We start from the raw sequence: 18,906 nt of genomic DNA, 5'->3' as shown, positions 1-18,906 counted from the left end.
ATGCTAGTTTCTTTGTTGATTATATTGGACCAGGTATGAGAAGACTTATGAAAGGCAATGCCAATTTTTGTAGTCATTTGGGGGTAGAGGTAACATGAATGTTCTTAGCAAAGTTCATGTTTGTTATTATGTATTGGAGTTAGATTAAAGCAATTTATTGTGTTTTGTAATGTAATATAAAAATACCAAACAATGTAATATGTAGTGAATTGCATCATTTATGTTGCATGCATTTTACATGAAGAATATTGGTTTTTTTTTTAAATTTTACATGCATTTAATTAGTTAAAAAGTTAATTAATTTTTTATAGTTTTAGTTATTTTTGACAAATTTAATTTTCCATTATGATACATTTTTATTATTATGAAATATTCAATGCATTAGTTTATGGTTTTCAACATCACTTGAAAATTTTTAAAATATAGGCTTATATATATAGAAAAAAATTATGTTTTTCAACATTATTTTTTCTTTAAAAATTTGTAATAAAATAGAGTTCTAGATTAAAAAAATTATATTATTCAACAACAAAATCAACATCATACTAAGACTATACTGCGCAAGAGTTCACATCTTCTTCTATGGTAGTTCAGTTTCAGGCTTGGTTTTTTATTTTTATTTTTATTTTTTGGGAAAAACATTTAACAACATACAGGCATCTGTTATATATATATATATATTAAAAAAAATCCGGGTATAATCCGGAACCTGGATTCCCAGTTTTCTAAAACTCGGGTTTATCGTAGTTCCAGCCTGGGCCATAGCTTGGATCAACCCAGTCCGGATTCTTATCCGGATGTGAAACCTAGGTTCCGAGCCGAGTATACCAGGATACTCAGTCTAAAATCCCAATGAACAATCTTAACCAAAACACAAATAATCGAAACTATTTATCATTCAGTTTTGCTATGGATGGGGGAACCAAAGCCACCAAAGTAGCCAAACGGACACAAGCACATAGCACCCACAAACCCATAGAAATATGACGTCTGCACATTCAAATAACATCGGCTAAACAACATCAGTACAATCTATTTCTTGACCAGAATATTAAAAGAAAAAAGTTTTTCTACTCAGAAGCCTTACACCACATACTTGCTGACGTGAACTTTTATTTTTTATTTTTTTCTTCTTAACAGGTGGCTGCTGAGAAGAATTCATTAATCTAAAAAATTTTGGAGACCCACAAACCAACTCTGATTAACTCATGTAACAAATCAACCAAATCAACTCAAAACGCCCAAGTCTGCTGTCATAAAATAACCAGAACAGACCTACTGCATCATGCTAATCTTTTTTTTATTGAAGTGAGTAGGAAGCTAGTAGAACTAAGCAATTTTTGTTCAGCTCAACTCGGTGGAGGGAAGAAAATGGCATCAGAAGTCCTCCTTGAACGGAAAGTGTTTTCAGTATTTGAATCCACATTGAATGCAGCCTCAAGGACCTGAGGAGATAAAGCCTTCCACACAGAATTCCTTCCTGCTAAGTGAGTGAATATAGGACTGCAACAAAAAAGAAAACCATTCAAAGGGGGTTAAGACACCTGACTAGACATGATAATCCAATGTATTATGAGGCTAAAAAGAAGCATATCTGGCTGAGAATGTGGAAAAAGTCCTTACTTTGGGGTGGTGATGATAGAGAACCACTCCATACCATCAGGAGCAGCAATCTTCGAAACAACAAAAAACCTCGGCACGATGAACAAACTACCAGCTTTTACAGTTGTTTCCAAGACCCTGCGACCATCAACACCAACAACTTGAACACGGCCACTTCCCCTGACAATATAAGTCACCTGCAATGCAGAGTCACAAGAAAATCCAGGGGAGCACATGGCACTCCCATCCAATCTAACAAGGTCAGCCCCAAGACCAACTTCACCAACCAAAGGAAGGTTGTTTGTGTTCAAGACCACAACCCTCCCACCTTTCTCAATGTCCACATCTAAAGGAGCCTCCTCACAATTCAGTGCCATACCCTCTCTATCTTTCTTCTTTGGTTCAGGGATTTTAAATTTCTCATCAAGCTTGACAATGCCATTGCTGGATTGCTTGCCAACAAGGGTCTTAACAAGGTTCTCATCCAAGTCCCATGCTCGGCTCACAAACTCAGTCGAAAAGCCAGTAAAGATTCCATTGGAACCAGTCAGGAAAAAATCAGTAAACTCACCAGTTTTGTGAGCTTTAGAAGTATCTCCCAAGAAAAGAACAACTAACTCTGTATCCTCTTTGTTGTACCACCATGTAACAGCACCAAAAGGAAGGGCAATGGCATCACCTTTTTTAATTTCAAGGACCTTCTCTTCTGATTCAGGAAGGATAATTCCAGATACACCATGTCCTATGGAAAAGAAAATCAAATGTGTAAACAAACAGAGAGGTAAAACTAAATTCGTCCTATACAAATTAACATAAGCTTATTTATTAGCTGCTCATATGCTATCATTGGTCTGTATAAAGCTATCTAGACGATAGTTTCAACAAATTTATTGAATATTCTTGGAGCTGCTTTCAAGAAGAACTCTTAACCGTTCTACTACAAGCACAATAGCAGCACAATACTCTTTCAGAGATCAAGTCATCAAGCCGGTTGTTCTTACAGGACTAGACACAGTCAGTAATCGTTTCAACACCTAAATGACTGAAATAATGTTTTTTCAAAATGATTCAAACAATCCGATTACCTTCTTAACTATCAGCACTCAAAAAAATTATTGCAAGCTCAAAGCCTCAAATGGAGGTTCCCACTGTCCTTCGGGACAGTAGAAACTGAGGTTCAAATCACCCATTAACAAGCTCAGCGTTCCCTGAAAATAATTTGTCTAAAAAACCAATATATTGATAACAGTAAGAATATATCTTCTATCGAACAATATATCAAGACTGTATAACCAGAAAAATAGATACATGTACTCAATAAATTAATAATAGCAGAAACAGAAAAGCTAATCACCAAATACTAAACAGCATCTGAATACATTGAACGATCGAGTCCAACAACATAACGCGGACCGAAAACCATAAACTGAACCCACAAAGAAACTACAATATGAAACTCAGATAAGAAGCATATGTATACCTTGGAGGACATAAGCAACCTTGGCAGAATCAGAGTAACGAGGAAGAGCAAAACCATTTTTCTCAAGGGCCAACTTGGAGGCACCAATGTTCCCTTCACGCAGCATGGGAAGCTCAGATGGGGACCATGCAAAGTACGAACCACCATCACCTCCGTACACCTTCTTAGCTAACTTGGGAGAAAGATCAAGCTCCATTAGTTTTTTTATTTGTTTCCCACTGTCTTTCACTTTCTGCGAATCCAAACACCGAAGCGAGATGTGTACATAAAACAGTGTATGTTTTTGTATATATAGCCGTCGGGAGATTGTTATGCAGATAATTTTGAAACCGAAAGATTTTGGATATCTCGTCGGATTGGATAAGAAAAGAGATACTCATTGAAGGAAAAATACTTGAATATTTAAGTTTCCTAGCTATTAGGTTTCTCGTACAAAGAAGCATAAAACCGACAAAGTAGGCAACGGATTGTCTAACTTGCGGGTGATTTGAACGGTCGAATTACTTTGACACATTCTAAACCCTATTTGTCTCCCTCTTTTCTTTTCCTTTTTTTTTATACCTTACTTAAACGATGCCGTTTCACTTAAATAAGTAAAACAGTATCGTTTAATATCTGAAGTTAAAAAAAAAAAACTAAATGAAACGATATCATTTCATTCTAGGGTTTAAAGTCCCCCGAGTCCTTCTTCTTCATCGATTCCTTCTTCTTCTCTCCTTCTTCATTCTCAGACACTGCCCCCGTCCTCTCTCTCTCTCTCTCTCTCTCTCTCTCTCTCTCTCTCTCTCTCTCTCTCTTATACGGCGCATGCAGGCCATGGCAGGGCGGAGGGCCTCTCTCTCTCACTCTCAAATCGCACCTCTCACCGCTCTCGGCGTCGTCTCTCACCCAGTCAACAGCCACTGTGGCGTCCCTGAAAACAGCCTCCATCGCCACCGAAGACGCTGACGAACCGACCGGAGTGACGCCGAGACCGATGTAGACGGGTTTCTCCCCTTTAAACGGCCGGTTTCGGTCGAGATTCATCCACTTTTGATGATGTCGGTTCAGTTTCAGTTTTGGTCCAAAACTGAAACCGAACGATCGGTTTTCACCCCTAAATTTTATGAGTAGAAGTAAAAAAAAAAAAAAAAAAAAAAAAACCGGCAATATTATGTGGTTCATTAAGTCATAGACATTCAATTATATGAGTCAACCCGAGCACAACTTGTTAAACTAAATGGGTCGGACCTTCAAACCTTGACATGACCAATTTAAAAAACGAGTGACATGATATAATATGTTTTGATTTGTTTTGTAATAAGTAGAAATCAGTACACAATCCATTTCAACCCGTTTTATGTTAATGGGTTGAACAGACGTGCATAATCCATTTAACTTGATTAATTTAGAGGTTATTTGGATAGTGAGATAAGATGAAATGATTTTAAATGAAAGTTAAAAACTGAATAAAATATTATTTTTTTAATCTTATGATTGTTTTGTACAAAAATTTATAAAAATTGTAATAATTAGATGAAATAGGTTGAGAGTATTTTTCAATCCAAACAACCTAATCTCACATAAAAGTTAAAATATATATGTATTAGTAGCAACAATATCTCAAAATAAAAATAAGACTACCTACTAACCAAAAATATCAATATTTTTTAGATTTTAACCTAGAATAAAATCAATATTAGAAACCCAACAATTACAATTATGAACATAAATCCAAATTACAATCTCAACTGTTAACGTTGTGTTTCGCACACCTTTAGACCAGGCTCTAGCGATTCGGGTCTTCATTCTTGGGCCTGCACATATAGAGAAAACACAAATAATCGAGGATCTTGATGGAGGCCGGTGAGTCTCTAATGCCTAAGTCATTATCCTCTTAGTAGATTATGTGAGTGAGTAGAGAGTTTTTCATACATGGGGATTGGTCTTTATACTAAATTTCTATGGGTCAACTGCATATACCTCGTGTCAAGGTGTCCTCTCAATAATTCCTTTAGTCAAATTTCTTTGATGCGGCTTGGCTCCTTATCTCTTATATCTTGCAATGCACACCTTCTAGCTCTTCCTCCTTTGCTTGTCAAAAGATCAATGGCTCCCTACGTTTCCCACCTACCTACCTATATAGTGCTATCTGCGACTAGGCATCGATCATAAGGGGATGCCGAGGTGAGGTGCCTCCTCTTTCCTTGTGTTTTGAAAGTCTTCTCGTGTGATTATAGCCATAGGCCGACCTCTGACGGGTTGAGGGCCCCTAATGAGCTAAGGGGCCTCCCAACCTGACCGAGCTGCCCATGTTTGGACTTGTCTTCTGGGCCCTCAGCCTAAGGGAAAAAAATCCACTTATACTAACAATAAAAATATAAGCATATTGAGAAATATCATTATTAAATCCAAAAATAATAAAATTGTAATTTTGAAAATTTAAACTGATTATTGTTGATTGATTTTAGGTTAAAACAGTTTGACCTGTTTATTAATCGTGTATTAATAAGTCAACCCGTTTTAACCTAAATTCATTTATATCAAAACCAAACCCACTAATTTCATGTTATGTTCATGTTGGAATCACCAGTCATGTCTGCATATACTGTCATACACCCCTAAGATTCTATGGAACCAATTAAAATATACAATAATAAAATAAAAATAAATAATATAATTAATAACTGATTGAAGAGATCTTATATTCCTAAATAAATGTCCATATTTGATTATAAATATGTAAACTAAAAATTGTTATCAAAATATATATCTTTTCAACTTTTTAAAATATATATATATAAACTAAAAATTATGATCCTTTAAATTGTTTTTATTTGTTATATATCTTTTCAACTCTTTTTTTTAATATATAGAATTTGAAGGTAAAATGATTGGACGAGGGACGGATCAAAAGCTGGATCAAATTAGCAAAATCCCTTTTAATCTGTGATGAAAATAATCCTTCCGGATGACTTAAATTGGATTTTTTTTTTTTTCAATACTTCACATCACTACATACCAAACATCCTCGTAGGACAGTCTATGTGGGTTGAAATTTGAATATTATCATTCTATCCGATTTGATCAAATTTGAATAACACTCGTCGCAAACCGTCCACGAAATGGCCCTCGCGAATCACCTCTTGGGTGGCCCCAAAGAGGCGGCTGACAGGAACGATAAGAAAAAAACAACGCAAAACAAGTAAAATTAATCACAATACGAAATAAGGAATTACGTTCCCACATCCACAAAACTATAAGTAAGGTTATATATAATTATTTTTATATATTTTATGAACACTTTATTGATATAATTAGTTACATTAAATTTTTTTTAATATGCAACTAATCATATCAATAAAATACGTAAAAGAATAAAAAAATAATTACACATAAAATTTTTGATATAATAAACCCTCGTCAATAGGTCAAGTTGGATAAGTAGCCAAAACAAATTAGAAATTCTCAATCCTAGCCTCCGCTATATGGCCCAAGTTTCATTAAAAATTTATCAAAAAAATACAACAAATCCTTATCGAGTCAAGTCATTAAACTGGAGCACCACAAACACAACCAAGCTCCACACATAAATGCCCAACAATGGCCATCGAGGACCTCCCTAGGTGGCACACAGAAAGGTCATCCTTTTTATTGTTTTTTTTTTTTTTCCAAATTGTATTTTTATTTTTTATTTTACTTTTTGTAAACGGGATAGTAGATGATTGCGAGCGATGAGATATTAGTGGCACCAGGCTGGTTCTTGGGGAAATATACGAAAAAGACAATTATAATTATGGCTTTTAGCTTTCTGGTTTCTCGGACATTCTTGCCAACCCTTCCAATCTTTGCTGTCAAGCTGCTTCTAGTCGTTTAAGTTCCATAATTTATTAGGTGATAAAATAACTGAGCTATAAATTTATGGGTTCTCTCATTTATCGATAAATGCATTCCCTCATATGAAAACACTATTTGCACGGTAATATATTCTTAGAATCAAACTATCGAGTCAATAAACACTATAAATCGAGAGTGCAATTGAATACTGTGTTTGGAGATAATATTGCTCTCCCAATCTCTGTTCCTCCGATAGAGGATTAGATTCTACCTAAAGTTAATGAAATTTAGCATTTCGTAAGAATTTTATATGGACGATGTGAAGATCAATTTAAAGAACTAATCACTGTGATTGAAACAAGCCACGCGCTTGAAACCAAATCAAGTTTCAAGAAAAATAAGGAATTACTGCATCTTTCTTGGATAATCAACTACGACGCTAAGGGTGGTAATTCAAATAGAGAGAAGTATAAAGAGAGCATTGTGAAGACGAGAAACAAGGGATTGGGATTAGAGTAGGAGGGTGTTTTATATTCCAATTCCGGCTTCATGTATTTTGAGTTGTTTTTCACGGGCTTTTTGGGTCCTTATGGGCTCTTTTATATAGGCTAAGTGTTTCTTGCATATATTCAGTATACTAGGTTACTTCTTTTGATATATATAATATTATTACTTTAAAAAATAAATAAAGACCCTATGCAATTTTGGACTTCATATGGAAAAATGTCAAAGCAGATTTCTACATCTTTTTCTTTCGAATCCTTGATTAAGAAAAAGAGAATAACTTCAGACCGGTTTATCCTACCAACCCTTATTATCGAAAGCCAATAGGTGAAAGCCACGTAAGGGCTACATCACCAACTTTCCAAGCTGCAGCGCAGGGGAACTCTTGCTCTCTCTCACGCAACACGAAAGCGAAATCCCTCTCTCTGCTTCGAAACCATCAAGCAAAATCCCTCTCTCTTCTCGCTATCTCCTTCACCCACCAAGCAAAATCCCTCGCTGCTTCAAACCCATCCTTTAGTCTCTCATTCTCGCTATCTCCCTTCCTCCCCTATAAAACCGAAACCCATAAAACCCTAACCCTCCATTATTTTACAATGAAGAACAAAGCTTGAAAAACAGAATATGGAGAAAGGAAAAAAATTTTGGCTTCCATTTTACAGAATGAAGGTACTTTTCTCTTTGGGTTCGAGTTAATTTCTAAATAGTTGGACCATCTACCACTTAATGATCAGAGGGATCTATAGGACTTTCTTTTCAATTTTTACAACAAAACTGACCCATCACCACAAACAATAGAATACCAAACAAATTTAATACCATATTAATTAAATACCGAACAATAGAATACCAAAACTTTGTATTTGTGTTAATGGAACCAGCTCGAAAACCCCAATGTGTTAATGGTAGCTGTTGATGGATTCCTGTTGCTTGCTTGCAGTACGATAGAGAGAGAGGGGTCTTCAGTTTGACACAGAGGGGTTTTCGGTGAGAGAGAGAGAGAGAGAAGGGTGGGGTGGGTTGGGTTGGGTTGGGGGGAAGACAGAAATAGAGAAAAAATTACCTGCAATGTGGCACCCAGGATAGTTGAAGGGTCACTTATGTGTCACTAGCTCATTCGTTTCCGTTTATCTCCAGTTAGAGGATTGTCTTGTCAGAAGCGTTTCTCTAGGAAAAACTCAAACATTACGAGATAATTAGAATCAAACAACCTAGATTGGCAATGACTCATTAGAGACGTACATGGCGATGCCAGCACATGAGACTCACATGCCAGTCGGGGATGGAGCGACATGAGCCATATCTAGAGGTGGGGAGCTCGTGTCTAACGTAGGCGTGGCTATTGGAAGTTAAAATCACGCCTCAGCCAAGATTATTTAAGAATCAAATCGCCAGGCTGGCTTACTCTGCTTAAGAAGGTGGCGCAACTCCGGAGTGGACAACACCACCATCTAATGAGCTCAAGGCTGGGAGGGGCGAAACAAACATTCCCGCCTGAAGCCTTTGGAACCACATCTGATGAGGCTGAAACAAAAATATGGGGGTAAAAGAGTACTGTGGGATGCGAACAAACTTTTCATGTTTAGGCCTCTGAATGCAACTGATGTTTAATTGGCACATGACAATTTATTGATGTTCAATGTTGTACAGCTAGCCAAAGTAGTGAGATCAACCAATTGAATTAATTCTCCTTGAGAGAGGAAAAGCAAACATGTACATTGTTTTCAGTAATTCCTATTAAAGACAAAAGTAATTAAATAAATAAATAATCCAAATGAGGGGCTGTAGGATCCTTTCAACTCTGAATATAATTTTGTGTGCATACCATGATCCGGATTTAAGTTAACTAGCTATAGCATTAGCCATCTTGGTGTCCAAAATGCAGCTTTATAATTAAAATTAAAGCTGCCTATTACCTTAGTTAGAGACCGAATTGAGTGCCATATCTCATAGTAGCCGTAAGACTGAAACTCATCGTTGATTACTACACTGGCCTAGAAGATCAATTTTCTGTAGCTTCTGAAGGTGAAGATCGTTGAGGTGCTTTTCTCAAGAAGCTTTTTGCATATAGGGAACCAAAGACAATAACCTGATTGGCATATCAAATGTTAAGAGTTGTTGGACTCCAAAAATATGAAAAATAAACAGATAAGTGAAGAAATTCATGTTGATGCTTACAGCTCCGATCAACTGTTCCCAGCTAAGGGGATGGGCAAACCAGACACATGACAGCATGATACTCACCAACTTCATCAACAAAGAGGGATTGAGAAGATAACATCAGTCAGAACAGCAGTTTTTGAGGCACAAATGAAAGAAAGATAAAACAGTTGAATGGAGATTTATACATTACCTGTCTTGTGGTCATAATGGTGGCAAATGTCAGGGCCCCAAAATTACGAATTGTGTAGGAAATGAAAAATTGACTCACGGTTGCAACCTGCAAAAAATGGGCATATAGTGACTAAAAAACTGTTTGAAAAGGAAAATGCAGTAACTGGAAGATAAAGGTCACTTACAGTGGAAAGCAATGTGATGTCAAAGAAACAATCATTATGGCGATAAACAAAATCTACAGCTGGAAGTAGATGTCCTTGTAATATAAGACCTAAATTAAAAAGATAAACATAAAAAAATATCAATCACCAACCACCAAAATGCACAAAGAAAAAACTTGCTAGAACAAGAAAAAATGCACAGAAGAAAAACTAGCATAGAAGTGTCTCAAAGTGTCGTGACATCATTGCTGAACTTGTGAGACAGGTCATGCTCTGAATTAAGACCTGTGTAATTATGCATAAAAATGGCAATTAAACAAGCTAGCAAAGGTTTTTTTTTTTTTTTTTTTTTTTTTTATCAGTAAACGAGAACAAGCTAGCAAAGCTCAACAGTCGTAAAAGTTTTGAATCCTTACTTGTGAAGAGATAAATCATATCTTGAGAATTCCACTAAACTAACACTGATCTCTTGTTGAAGATTATGGTGGAGTTAATCTTGAACCCATAGAACATGCATCCTAATAATATATCATTCTTAAATCATTCAAACGCAGCAAAGAAATAAAAATGGTAACACAGCCCATCCATAATGCTTCTGCATGCAGCCCCATTTCCCCATCATATGTCCTCAGTTAACCAAAATTTTACCAGAGTCTTAAACAAGTGCAACCAGAGCCTTAAAGAAGTAATAAGATTGAAATAACAATAAGGAACTTGCCTGTAAAGCTAAGAATACAAGAACATAATGTTGTGTAGAATATTTGGTTGTGTATATCCATATCATAGCCTTTAAAAAGTTTATCTTGGAATGTGCTCGTAAATCCATCAAACCTGTTAACCACATCCATGAGCATATGAATTTACAGAACAAATAGACACCCCTCCATAACCCAGTTTAATCATTTAGAAGGTAAGTCCCAAGGCTAACCACAAAACAATCAGAATATAAATGTCGATCACTTCAATCAAGTCGATATGAGGGTAATATGAAATGAAGCATTGAGACAATTGTATGCTATTGCTGTAATAGACAGCTAACTATATATATCTAACTTATCAAAAAAAACAAAAAACTATATGTATCTAATCCAATTTAAGAAAATGATTTGTACAAGCCTAAGGTAAACAAGCCCATGCAGACCATTTGAAAAGAAATTGGGAGCCATATGAAAAATAAAAAATCCATTTTTTCATGGTAAGTCCAACTTTTTTCCAAAGGGCCCATGCGAGGCTTGCATACCCTAGGCATGTATTTAGCATTACTCTATATTTTATTGGGCAGTATTATTGGCATTTATACAATCACACTCTAGGACTCTAGGTGTTTCAATCTCCCAATGTCTAAGGAGTCAAGCGTCGATCAATAAGGTGTACAACAAAGGGGCATTCTCATAGAAATTGTTTTTTTATAAGTAAAAAAGACTATTGATTACCATAGAAAATTTACATTATAACAGAGTAAAAGAATGATAACATATAAATTAATAGCTAATGCCAAAGAGATTTTTAATTATAGAGATTACTGTCCTAATAATGAGAGGATATGAGCCTAAAATATGATACCCGAGATAACCAATCATTAGGGAGACGCCCCAAGTAGTGTTTTCCCTTCCTCGACTGTATGGGCTGATCTCAGATGCTGCCTACAGAAGAAATACAGAGAATTATTTCAGATTACAATCCAGTTAAACACAAGAACATGAACTAACTTGCGTTCAACTGGATTTTAACAAGCAGCATTAATTTTATAAAGCAAACATTATGAGAGCACAATCCACTACAATATATTTAGTTCAAGATTCAAGTCGTGCTGTTTCATATGCTGTCAAATGCCCTTATCCAGTATGCATACCAAAAGATTCAAATGACAATGTGGTCATGGTTGTTACTTATCAATAAAACATGGCCATGGTTGTGATGAGATAGAGAATGGTCATAATACCAACTCAGATATAAGTGGATGGCATGTGTTTTCAAGTAACCAAATTGAGTTTCAAAATAAGTTTGTGTTACCGGATTTGTAATTGACAGGTGAGAGTTTCAGCAGTTTGGTGGCCAACTACAAAACTAATAATTATACTAATAAAAATTATAGTAGGAGATGGCTCGTGGGGCAGCATTACTATTTCACACTTCCTTTTTGTAGATGATACTCTAATTTTTAGTGATTCAAACCAGGATCATATCCGAGCTTTGAGAGCCTTACTGCTTTGTTTCAAATCTGTTTCTGGACTTAGAATTAATTTATCTAAGTCGGAAATTGTTCCTGTGGGTACGGCCAGGAATATTTTTGATTTGGCTAACATTTTGGGTTGTAAGGTAGCTTATTTACCTTTTATGATACCTTGGTCCACCTCCGGGCGCTCCTCACAAATCTATTTCTATTTGGGATGGGGTCATTGAAAAGATGGAGAAGAGGTTAGCTGGTTGAAAAACACTCTACTTATCAAAAGGGGGAAGAATTACCTTGATTAAAAGCACTTTGTCTAATCTTTCTACATATTTCCTTTCCCTTTTTCCTTTACCTGCGGGGGTGGCAAAAAGATTAGAGAAGATTTTCCGGAATTTCTTGTGGGATGGTAATGGGGAGAAAAGAAAATTCCATTTGGTGAGTTGGAATAAAGTTTGTCAACCGGTTACATGCGGTGGGTTGGTTGTGAGAAATTTAAAGCTTTTCAACAAAGCTTTATTTGGGAAATGATTTTGGAGATATCAAAATGAGAGTAATGCATTATGGAGACAAATTGTGGATGTTAAATATGGGAGGATGTGGGGAAATTGGTGTACAAATGAAGTAAAAGGGGTGTATGGGGTGGGGTTGTGGAAGTCCATTCGGTTGGAATGGGGGGATTTTGTCAAAAACATAAAGTTCAAAGTGGGAGATGGGACAAAAATTTATTTTTGGCATGATATTTGGTGCGGAGATCCTGCTTAGACGTATTTATTTCCTAATCTTTTCAGGATTGTTAGAGATAAAGGGGCTGCAGAGGCTGATTGTTATCAGTTCTCTAATAACATGCTTCATTGGATTGTGGAATGTAACAGAGATGTACAGGACAGGGAAGTGGATGATGTATCTGATTTTTTTGGAAGATTATATGATATGAAGATTGATCAGATTAGGGAGGATAGGCTGCAGTGGTTGCAAAATAATAATTCCAGATTTTCTGTGAATTCTTATTATAAGGTGTTAGCTAGTCATGGTGTTAATGACTACCCCTGGAAATGTATTTGGAGGGCCAAGGTGCCTAGCAAAGTTGCTTTCTTTTGTTGGCTGGTGTCTCTTGGGAAAATTCTAACCACAGATAACTTGAGGTAGAAAGGTATACTGCTGATTGATTGGTGTTATACGTGTAAGAAGGATGGTGAATCTGTTAAACACCTCTTTCTTCATTGCGAAGTGGTAACGAAGATGTGGAACAAGATTTTTGTAAGGTTAGGTATTGCTTGGGTGATGCCTATTCAGGTGGTGAATTTTTTGGCTTGTTGGCAAGGTATTGAGGGGAGTAGAATCAATGCAACAGTGCGGAGGATGATCCCCTTGTGTTTATTTTGGTGCCTTTGGTTGGAGAGGAATGGAAGGTGTTTTGAAGACTGTGAACGTTCTATGGGGGAACTTAAGGAGTTTTTCTATAGCACTTTTTGAGTGAAGAATCTTGTAAGGGATGGGAACTTTTGTAATGGTCTGTTTCTGTTTTAGTCGTGATCTGTTTTAGTAGTATTCTGTTATAGATTGTATTTAGGTATATTCTCTTGTATACTTCCTATGTACTTGGGCTATGCATATTTACTTGGAATAAAATTCTCTTATTAACTATCAAAAAAAATAATAATTATACTAGCAAGCCGGTGGGGAGGACACCCTCTGGCCTACGTGGCAAGATTTGATTTGCAAGATAATTTAGTTTTAAAATTTTTTTGCAAATCAAAAATTGACAAGTGGTGAGCAAGGTGTGCTCTCCACATTGGCTTACAAATAGTACTCCAAAGCTAAATAGGACCAGAGAGTAGTGTTGTCATTACACTTGGGAAATAACCAAGCTACCTCGATTTTCATGGGAAGCGCATTCAAATGGAATTTGAACCAAGTGTCAGTGTGCACATGATATATGGCTGTGTGTTGATTTTCAACACAAGTTTTCAAGGCACAAACAACTACATGCATACAAAAAAGGGAAAAGCCTCCGAGCATTAGCTCACACAGTGAAAGGTGGGATGGATGGGAATGGGGCTAGGCCATAGGTTCCTATCTTACCAATAAAAATAAGAAAACAAAGGGGAAGGCAAAGAATTGGAGAGCAGCACCACCGCTATTACCGGATATAGAATAAATATTGAACAGCCCAGGGTCACCAGAAAAGCCAACAAATAGTCATGTCCTACGTATTTCTTCTGCATAATAATAGTGCCCCAAACCTGCTTAACAGTAAGAAAATAGAACAAGGCTTTACCACTTGTAACAATAGGAAGCATTACATGGGGAAGATAAATATTCTCTATGTAAATAATAAGGCAAAAGCAATGCAACTCATCAATTGATTAATGAACTTCATCAAATGATTTTCACGAAGGGAAAAGGTGAAGCCACCAAGAACAGTGAAGATAAAATAAGGACACGTCTTAATAATGTTACTATTTAACCCTGTCCCCCAGCTATCTTCGCCTTCATATTTCTAATAAGCTTAAAGAACAGACATTTGATTCCAGATTGGTGGGACAAGGCTAAAATGACAGTTATTGTGGTATAGAATGTGGGAAGAAAAAGGTGCCAAACGAGACTGAGTTAAAACCCATCCTTGCACCAGACTGGAGCTAAAATTTCCAGATGTAAGTTTATGATCCATTTTAATATCAGTGCATGCACATCCATCTACAACACCCCCCCCCCCCCCCAAAAACAAAAAAAAAAATGAAAGAAAATAAGAGAGTAAAAGCCAGAATAAAAAAATCACATTGTGAAATAGGAACAGTAAAACCACATAAACTATCCAGTAAATTTGACATTCATTAAAGCTTAGTTGAGAGAAAAAAGAGGGGGGGGGGGGGGGGGGGGGGGGGAGAGAAAGAGATTCATCAATTTGGTTAGCATTTTTCAACAAGAATTTAATTCAACTGCTATGATGGAATGAAGAATGAAGAGATGACAACAAATTCTAACCAATTCCTTAAAGACTCAAATGAGATCATAAACATAAGAACAGAACTTCTCCACTTCCCAGTCATATAGGAACAAGTGAGAAAGCACAGTGTGAAACACCCACAAGAAGCAGTTCTTCACTTATAGATGTAGGAATACATGTACAGGTTATAGAAATTATTGACAAACCAACAGGCCATAGAACAAAAACATAGTTTGTTTATTCTAAACAATAAAAATGTAACATTCTATTGACTTGATATAATATATTTCCATATTATTAGAACATCCCCGAAAGAGGAAAATCCTAAGATTCACTAGCCTTAACAATCAAAGATTCAAAGCATTCTTTCAGCATACTGTCACCACCAGAATAAATAAATGTCAATTAACTTACCATAACAGGTATCATTTTAGCACATTTAGCAAGTGTCTGAATGGGAAAACTGACATATTTCAGGGCCTGCAGCAAGCCTTATATCAGGAAAGTGTATAAAACGGATCAACTTGAAACAAAAACTACTTCTTTAGTATACTTATAAAGAAGAAAACAGAGAAAGCAGATTAGTTTTCCCTATGGAGTGACTAATCATGTAATAACTGTGACAATCTACAAAAGATTACCTCATACTGACATGTGGTGGTTAGTATGTTTGATATTGACACAAGGCAGTACTTGTACACTGGAGCTACTGGGTCCAGGGCTTTCTTACTTGCCTAGAACAAAAAGAATTACAAAAGACAATAAGAATTATGGTCTGAAAAATTGCTGAAGCAACGAAAGCCATTCCAGCAGTGTGACCACATTCGATAGATTGCAGTTAAAACACAGTTGAAAAATCCAATTGGGTGATTGTCAGTTTTATACTCTAGGAGCAACTTCTACTGACCCTAGAAGCCTAAGAAAATACATTACATGCCTACTCACCAGTAAAGCACCTGCAGAGACGGCCGATGTTGTGATGCGATTGCAGAAAACAAGAAACAGGGAGTATTTAAAATATTCTTTGTTAACCCCGTATGGCACTCTCATGATCTTTTCCTGCAGTGAGATGAAATTTCATGACTTGATTCACTCAAGTGTCTTACTTAGCAATCAAATATGCTCATATATTTGCAACATAGTAATTGCTTTAGTCTATTTTTTTTTTTATAAGTAAACGGTAGTATTAATAAGAATAGGCAAAGCCCAAGTATACAAGATGTAATACAAGAGATCATTGCTTTAGTCTATGGTGAGTCATTGTGCCAGAGCACATTGGCTTATTGTGTTACACTGAAGAGATATAGAGAAAATAAAATTTAAAAAAAAAAAAAAAACTCTCCAGGTGCAAGAAGTATGTAGTTAAAATTTAACAATTTAAAAAAAATTTACAGCACAGACTAAAAGCGAATAAGCAGCGCACTTTTGGATTCATCGTAACAAGTTCCTTTATATCAGTTAAACAAAAATAAAAATGCATGGGCTCCCATGGTAGAAGATTTGGCCTCCACTAGAATAAGAAACAGTTAGCAAAAGGCAGGCATTCAAATGCACAACTACCACGGTATTCCTCTGCCATAAATGAGGGCTCATGAATCAAAAAAAATGCCCACCTAGTAATGATTGTTTAAACTATCGAAAAAGAACCCAAAAAAAAAAAAGGTAACAGCTATGTGTGCTTTACATCTGAAAAGACTTGCAAACATAATTTCAAGCATGGCCACTAAAGGGCAAAAAGAAAGTTTCGTAAACATCTGAGCGTTTCAAATTTAAGATTCTAAAAGCTCATCAATCTAATTATTCGAAACTGATCACCAGAATCTTCTGCCATTCCTAGTATCGATAATTATTCTTTTTATTTTTACTAAAGATGAGTAATAGATGTTTTAAAAAGCACAAATGGGTGTATCCAATCTACACAGGTAGTATATTAAAGATGGCACCCATCTTCAAGAGATACAACGAAAGCACATGATTCAATTCCACCAGCTCATCATCAATCTCAAGGTTATCCAAATCTGAATTAGCCAGTAAAATCAGCATTTCAATAAATTAGTAGATGAAATAAACGTTTAAATGAACGCAAGATGCACACATGATCGCTGGCAAACTTAATCACATGATAACATAAACAGATGACAATATAAACAGAAACAATCCAAAAGTTATAATCTACAGAGAACACTAAAATAAATTTAAAAAAAAAAAAACAAGTATAGGAAAAAAAATGATGAAACCTGTAAGATCCCGTAGGTGACGAGGGTGGACATGATTCCGACCACAGAAAAAACCATCTTACATATCTTGCTCTCCTTCCAAGTACCACCTGCACCTGATGTTGGCTCCGCCATAGCCCATACACACACACACACTCCAAACCTCTCTCTCTTTCTGTCGTACTCACTTCACCAAAATTAAACAAAAATCACCACAAACACTAATCTTTTGCAAATTTAAACATGTAATCAAAGAGAGATGACTAGCATATAACCTCACAAAGTCTAAGCCAAGACGGCGTCGCGAATAGGCATAGAACAGGAGATGTGCCGAGTATTGACTTAACGGTTCGCCAGAGAAAAGGGCCGGTTAACGAAGGAGCCCGAAGATCGAGGATCGGAGAGATTGAAGAGCGCGCGTGCGAGAACGAGGGCAACAACTTGGAGCTTGAAAGCGATGGAAGTAGGGGGAAAGGCTGAACCTTTTTATGTGTATGTAATTAATAAATATGTATAGTAGTTGAGCAGTGATTGAGATCACCAGCGACGGCAGCGAGCATCTCCTTCGGTTGACTCCGGCGACCTTTTCTCGCCCCTCTCTTTTTTGGGAGCTAAATTAGTTCAATATAAAAAGCCAGCTCAGCCTATTGCTCGTGATAGTACGCTATTATCCTTATATCCATATGGCCTGTTTAGAATTGAGATAGAAAATTTAAAAATTATTTTTTAAAAAAAATATATTTAATAAATTTATAAAAAGTATTATAATTATTTAAAAAAATTGAAAATCTACATTTTTAAAAAATACTAAATTGAAACTTTTATCAAAAAGTTTGAATAGATAATTTTATATTTTTAAAAACTTAATATAATTAATTTTAAAAGTGTTTTATATACATGTTTATCAAACAATAAACAATTTTTGAAGTATAGAACTTATTATTTAAATTATAAGTTATAAACCTTAAAACTATAAATTATATTTCTTACCACAATCTCAAACATATACTTAGAGGTGGCAAATTGGCAATAAGTGACAGAATTTGTATATTTAACATCAACATAATACGAATTTAATTAGTTTAAACTTAATATAAATAAATTCAAATCAAAATAAGTTGATTCATTAAAACTTGAATAATAAACGAATCAATCCGCTTAATTTGAAATTAACAAAAAATATCCCGTTTCAATTTTATTTCAAAATTATTATTGAATTATGATGTTAATATTTTTCAATATGTTTACGTTGCTATTGTCGGGATTCTAACTCTAACCTATGATCATATTAATATTGTTGGATTTGTAATAAAAGTTGTATTATAAGTTAAAATCTAAAAAATATTAATATTTTTTGCTAGTAGGTAGTATTATTATTTTTTTAAAATATTATGGTTACTAATAAATATATTTTTTAACTTTTATATGAAATTATGTTGATCAAATCACATAGATTATGCATGTTAGTTCAACTCATTGCATGAAATGGGTTGAAATGAGTTTATGTCGTGTTGACTTATTTATAATTAATTATTAAATGGATCAATACAAAAGACACGACATAACTTATTTTTTAAATGGATCGGATTATAATTTAAAAGTTTGACCCGTTGATCTTGACACAACCTACAAACACCACTCTATCGAGTATAAGCCTTTTTTAAATTCTA

General features: G+C 35.5%; 2 protein-coding genes across 6 annotated transcripts; both read right to left on the bottom strand.

The window, feature by feature from the left end:
• Positions 1–959: 959 nt before the first annotated feature.
• On the bottom strand, positions 960–3,415 carry LOC122294042 (12S seed storage globulin 1-like). The gene is made up of 3 exons (XM_043102508.1): positions 3,083–3,415; positions 1,624–2,344; positions 960–1,503 (listed from the first exon to the last, which is right to left on the bottom strand). Exons 1-3 carry the CDS (start codon positions 3,276–3,278, stop codon positions 1,350–1,352), a joined length of 1,071 nt encoding a protein of 356 aa, XP_042958442.1. The 5' UTR covers positions 3,279–3,415; the 3' UTR covers positions 960–1,349.
• A 4,185-nt stretch (positions 3,416–7,600) lies between these two features.
• LOC122294464 (UDP-galactose/UDP-glucose transporter 5B-like) lies at positions 7,601–17,879 on the bottom strand. 5 transcript variants are annotated; one of them, XR_006237629.1, is made up of 15 exons: positions 17,512–17,879; positions 17,258–17,423; positions 15,966–16,079; positions 15,662–15,754; positions 15,435–15,500; positions 14,218–14,316; positions 11,464–11,543; positions 10,619–10,731; positions 9,922–10,010; positions 9,756–9,842; positions 9,581–9,649; positions 9,319–9,491; positions 8,672–8,926; positions 8,466–8,569; positions 7,601–7,952 (listed from the first exon to the last, which is right to left on the bottom strand). XR_006237629.1 is itself a non-coding variant. In XM_043103219.1 (12 exons), the coding sequence occupies exons 2-12, from the start codon at positions 17,369–17,371 to the stop codon at positions 9,405–9,407; spliced, it is 1,011 nt and encodes a 336-aa protein (XP_042959153.1). In that variant the 5' UTR covers positions 17,372–17,423; positions 17,512–17,879; the 3' UTR covers positions 9,066–9,404. The 5 variants fall into 5 exon arrangements, 2 of the variants coding, with proteins under 2 accessions (XP_042959153.1, XP_042959154.1); XR_006237628.1 differs by lacking the exon at positions 7,601–7,952 and having other exon boundaries at positions 8,028–8,569; XR_006237630.1 differs by lacking the exons at positions 8,466–8,569; positions 8,672–8,926.
• Between the last annotated feature and the right edge of the window lie 1,027 nt (positions 17,880–18,906).

The sequence above is a fragment of the Carya illinoinensis genome, chromosome 14 (assembly GCF_018687715.1).
Source record: "Carya illinoinensis cultivar Pawnee chromosome 14, C.illinoinensisPawnee_v1, whole genome shotgun sequence".
NCBI lineage: Eukaryota > Viridiplantae > Streptophyta > Magnoliopsida > Fagales > Juglandaceae > Carya > Carya illinoinensis.
The sequence above is the reverse complement of the archived record's forward strand: the minus strand, read 5'-3'. Positions and strand labels throughout refer to the sequence as shown.

Bases quoted from the DNA above. Each gene is read 5' to 3' on its own strand.
- LOC122294042 (XM_043102508.1), bottom strand. From the start codon at position 3,278: ATGGAGCTTGATCTTTCTCCCAAGTTAGCTAAGAAGGTGTACGGAGGT. The intron at 2,345-3,082 runs GTATACATATGC...TCTTTTCCATAG, and splicing joins GGTTGCTTATGTCCTCCAAG to GACATGGTGTATCTGGAATT. The intron at 1,504-1,623 runs GTAAGGACTTTT...TTTTTGTTGCAG, and splicing joins TCTATCATCACCACCCCAAA to TCCTATATTCACTCACTTAG.
- LOC122294464 (XM_043103219.1), bottom strand. From the start codon at position 17,371: ATGGCGGAGCCAACATCAGGTGCAGGTGGTACTTGGAAGGAGAGCAAG. The intron at 10,732-11,463 runs GTATCATATTTT...TGTGGTTAACAG, and splicing joins CTAATGATTGGTTATCTCGG to GTTTGATGGATTTACGAGCA. The intron at 10,011-10,618 runs GCAAGTTCCTTA...TTTTTAATTTAG, and splicing joins TTGTATTCTTAGCTTTACAG to GTCTTATATTACAAGGACAT.